This window comes from Oculina patagonica, chromosome 5, assembly GCF_052425735.1.
Source record: "Oculina patagonica isolate OP01 chromosome 5, crgOcupat, whole genome shotgun sequence".
NCBI classification, from domain to species: Eukaryota; Metazoa; Cnidaria; class Anthozoa; order Scleractinia; family Oculinidae; genus Oculina; species Oculina patagonica.
Genome location: NC_135762.1, coordinates 3,711,650 through 3,716,048, shown reverse-complemented (window position 1 = coordinate 3,716,048; position 4,399 = coordinate 3,711,650). Strand labels below are relative to the sequence as shown.

At 38.6% G+C, this 4,399-nt stretch overlaps 1 protein-coding gene across 1 annotated transcript; it reads left to right on the top strand.

The window, feature by feature from the left end:
* Nucleotides 1-1,024: 1,024 nt before the first annotated feature.
* On the top strand, nt 1,025-3,738 carry LOC144654221 (uncharacterized). Its single transcript, XM_078514311.1, has 3 exons — nt 1,025-1,189; nt 1,757-1,944; nt 3,487-3,738. Exons 1-3 carry the CDS (start codon nt 1,124-1,126, stop codon nt 3,536-3,538), a joined length of 306 nt encoding a protein of 101 aa, XP_078370437.1. The 5' UTR covers nt 1,025-1,123; the 3' UTR covers nt 3,539-3,738.
* The last annotated feature ends 661 nt before the right edge of the window (nt 3,739-4,399 follow it).

Here is a 4,399-nt window from a genome sequence, read left to right as displayed (position 1 = left end):
GTTATGTATTAATGAACTTGAGAGAACAAGTTTAAGCTATTATAACTCCGCTCTCAACAGCATGTGGCTTTTGCATTAGCCCGGCCCCGCTGCGTAATATTGTGTAAAATTTTATGAATGGGAAGAGAAGGAGTAAAGCATTCCAACAGGGAGCTAATGGGTTCGATTCCCGTCGGGGACGGCAGATTTTCCTTTGTTCCACGCTCGTGTCATGTTGAACAATTTCTTCATTACATTATCATTGCCAATAAGTTGCTGTGGTTACAATTTTAATCTTGACCAAAAAGCAGAACAATAACGCAACATTGTAACTACGTCACAAAGGTAACACAAAAAGATAAAAATGGACACTCTGCATGAAAAGTTCAGCCATGCACTCAGTAAGAATTGAAATTAATTAAATCAGTGTAAAGAAAGGGGCAGAAAATAAAAAAGACCTGATTTTTATTATAAGCCAGTTATGTTAAGTTTTGCTCTTGATTTCCAAAACTTAAGCTCGGCATATAAATTTGGTGAATAAGAGACAATGCCGACTGAAATTTTTTTTTTATGGTTTTATCATTGCTGGCCAGCGCCTGTGGTGATAAGTTCAACCAAAACAAAACGGTGTTTTACAGTACACACAAAGAATAAAGACAAAAAACGTGGGCAGAGCGCGGACAAAAAACGTGGGCATAATCTGTACTTCTGACGTGGGTGTGAACGAAGGACGGCTGTGTTAAGGTATTTATTTCTTTTATAAAAGCGACCCCACGTTCAAAAGTGTTGTTTACAAACAAGAAATATTTTAAAAACGAGATCACGCACTTGAAATTCATTCAGAAAAAGCAGAAAATAAAACAAGAGCTAAACGCATTATATTCGGTTTTGCTCATCGTGCTTTTTTAAATTGAATTCAGGCTTTGCATATCTAGTATAATGTTATGGAAAATGAACCGCAGTTCATGTATAAGAAATTGATTTTTAGATTTCTTGTCAAACTAGACTTCGATTAAGCGTTTGTTTTGATTTTTTGTAGTAAACGGAGGTTGGAGCGACTTTGGAGACTGGGGCGAATGCAGTGTGAAGTGTGGAGGCGGCATTCAGGAGCGAACCAGAACCTGCACCAATCCCCCTCTGTCACATGGTGGCAAGGATTGCGATGGAGACAGCAAGGAGGAGCAAGAGTGCAACACCGAACCTTGTCAAGGTGAAAGGGGTGTATAAAGCCGTTGTGGTAGATTATCATCGTATCACAAATATGACATTTACCGTTTAAACCTCATAAGCTAAGAGCAGTCTAGTGTGGCCCTAGCTCTCTGACTCAAGTGATATACCCAAGATCAAGAAGCTTTGACGGGTAAAAAGTGGTAAAAAGAACTCAGTCCACTTAATAAAGAGATTACTTAACCTTTATATATCCTATTAAGAAACCATGACATTATTTGCTAATGCCAGCGTCACGTTACTAACAAACATGAAGGCAAGTTAATTCATGTATAAACCTCATAAGCTAAAAGCAGTCTAGTGTGGCCCTAGCTCTCTGACTCAAATGATATTGCCAAGAACAAGAAGCTTTGACGGTTAAAAAGTGATAAAATGAACAGAGATTACTTAACCTTTATACATCCTATTAACAAACTATGACATTTATTTGCTAATGCAAGCGTCACGCCACGCCACGCCAAGTCCTAGCCTGTCAGTTAAATTACTAGATGACGTTACCAACAAACATTTTGGAAAGTTAATTGATTGTATTCGGATTTTACCATTTCAGTTGATGGTGGGTGGAGTAACTGGTCGGAGTACGGCAAGTGCCAAAGCAAGAGGATTAAAAAACATGGCTGCGGCAAAGGAAAACAACGCCTTAGCCGTACCTGCACCAACCCACCCCCCTCAGGAGGCGGAAAAACGTGTGAGGGAAAATCGAAAACGAGCAAGGGATGTAAAGTACCATGTTCTTAGGTAAAGAGGATTATCAATTTGGATCTGTACTGGCTTTAGTAATATAAACCGTGAATTACGGAAGAGAACGAGCGTCTCTAGAATTTAGCCAATTTTCCCCATTAAGACCACGAAGGCCAGATACGGAGGAAGTTCAGAACCATCAAATTTTTTTAGCATTTTAAGGTGGCTTTGAACTTTTAAGCCAAGGTAGCCTAATATGTCAAGAAAAGCAAGGGGCTGTGGCAAGAGGAAAAGGGTCTTAGCAGTACTGACCTGCATGAATCCACCACCTTCGAAAGGCGGGGAAAAGTAAAGGGCAAGTAAAAAATACAAATGAATATTTGCTAAGCATCGCCTGGCTAACGGCTAAGCTAACCGCTCAGTCAGTCCTTCGGCTTCATGCAACTTTACTAACTATCATCTCTTAGTATAAATCTACTAGCGTTCTATCACGAATGCTGTTCTCTGATTGGCTACGCTACTCACTATCTATTCTGTTGTAGAAAGTGAGTAGCGAAACAGCGTGCACCGGGTTGTCAACAGAATGGCCGCCGCTTTTTCGCTTTATAAATTGTCCATGAAGAAGGACTAGGATAATTTACTATGCGAGGCGATTTCGAAGAAAATAAATATTCCAACGAAATATGTTAAGAAGATTTGACACGGTAAGAAAAGCATTTATCATTCATTTACGCTTTTAAAAGCGCGGGCGGTTGTATAATTTTCTAGCATCGAGATGCGTTTCACCGAGACATTTTGTTGAGATAAATTTTAAAATGGTTTGCAATCCAAAACAATTTCATCGTCCCCATCGAGGAGCAGTAAAAGAAGAGCTAAACAGATTCAACTTGCAAGTTTTTTATGCATCAATCATTGTCAATAAATTAAGCTTGAAAGCGGCCGAGCGACTCGTTCAACTTCTCATAAATTTCTAATCGTTCACGTTTCCTACATTTAAAACGACTTGACTTCCAAAGGGCCTTTGTAAGTTAGTATATCTTTCAATTGTCATTTTACAATGACAATCCTCGATTTTTGTTCAATTTTGAGCAAATGACGGTTTAAATAAATCATGGATGCAAAAGGCGCACACAGAAGCTAAATAATGCAATGTGGTTTCTTCCTTGCGAACAACTCGTTCTAATCGTTTACGTTTTCGAATTTTAAAAAACTTGACTTCCAAGGGCCCTTGTACGTCAGTAAATCTTTCAATTGTCCTTTTACAATAAAAAACTCGGATTTTCCTTCAGTTTCGAGCAAATAGCGGTTTCAATAAATCGTGAATGAAATGAAAACGCGCACACAAAAGCCAATGCAATGTGGTGCAGTTGTCAATTATCCGCGTGTGGCGTGACCTATTTATATCATTATTCAATAAAAACGAAAGCCTATCTTGTTTTTAGCTTTGAACGTCTAGTAAATTTTTACTAAAACAATTCTGTTATTCGCTCTCGATTTTTTTGCGTGATAGTTGATTCGGGCTTCGCCCGAATCAACTATCACACGATAGAAATCTCGAGCTCATAATGATGGAACTACGTATTGTTATTATTATTGCAGATCTACAGATAAGAGATCAGCTTGGGGAACAAATGGGGATCACTTCTCATAACTGTGAACGAGGGCTGGGTAATCACAGTTTATGATAAACATACCAAGGGATTATTTTATGGGAAAACGTTCGAACTTACAGCATTGCCATATCACCTCCAGATCTTATGGATGTTGCATTTTCGGATATAAGATTATCATTGTCAATCAGTTTTATCGCTCGTTGGTGTGGGAGAAATAAAGTAAGCTTAAAATGATGAACTTTGTTGTGGTTATTTATTGTTATCAGTTCAGTAGAATTTCGATTTTTCGGGCCCTTGATTTTCGAACGTCTCGATAATTTGAGTTAAAACCGGTTTTCTCCACTCGGTCGAACACTACAATTTTACTCTGGATTTCTCGGACTCTTCGATTTATCGAGTCAATTTTCGTTTCCCTTGGAGGTTGGAGAAATCGGTAACATAACTCAGATTTTTGTTTAGTTCCATAGATTTTTCAGTTTTATCTCCCTTTGTTTTGTACTTCGACAGATAACCGAATTATCTGTTCGAAGGCTCCATTGTTTTTAAATCTTCTGAGCTAATGTCAGTGAATATCAAGCATACGGAGGCGGAAGTCGAAAAGATCGGACATCACAAAATTCACTGCTCAATTATTTACAGTCAATGAAAGAAGGCATCTAAGAATTTTCATGACAATGCAATTATATAGTTTTTCAGCTTACTTATCATTTGCGCTTATTCGCTCACTTTATTATCGAGGAGCCATCTCTGGACGCAGATCGAGTAATTCCAATTGCCTTTCTCTAGTTGATCTTACGGTAGCCATAAACCTGGTTTATAAAGCGTGTGTACTGTAATTTTTATGGTCTCCGCACACGTGGGGACATGTCGCAGGGACATGTTGCAGCAACATGTAGCAG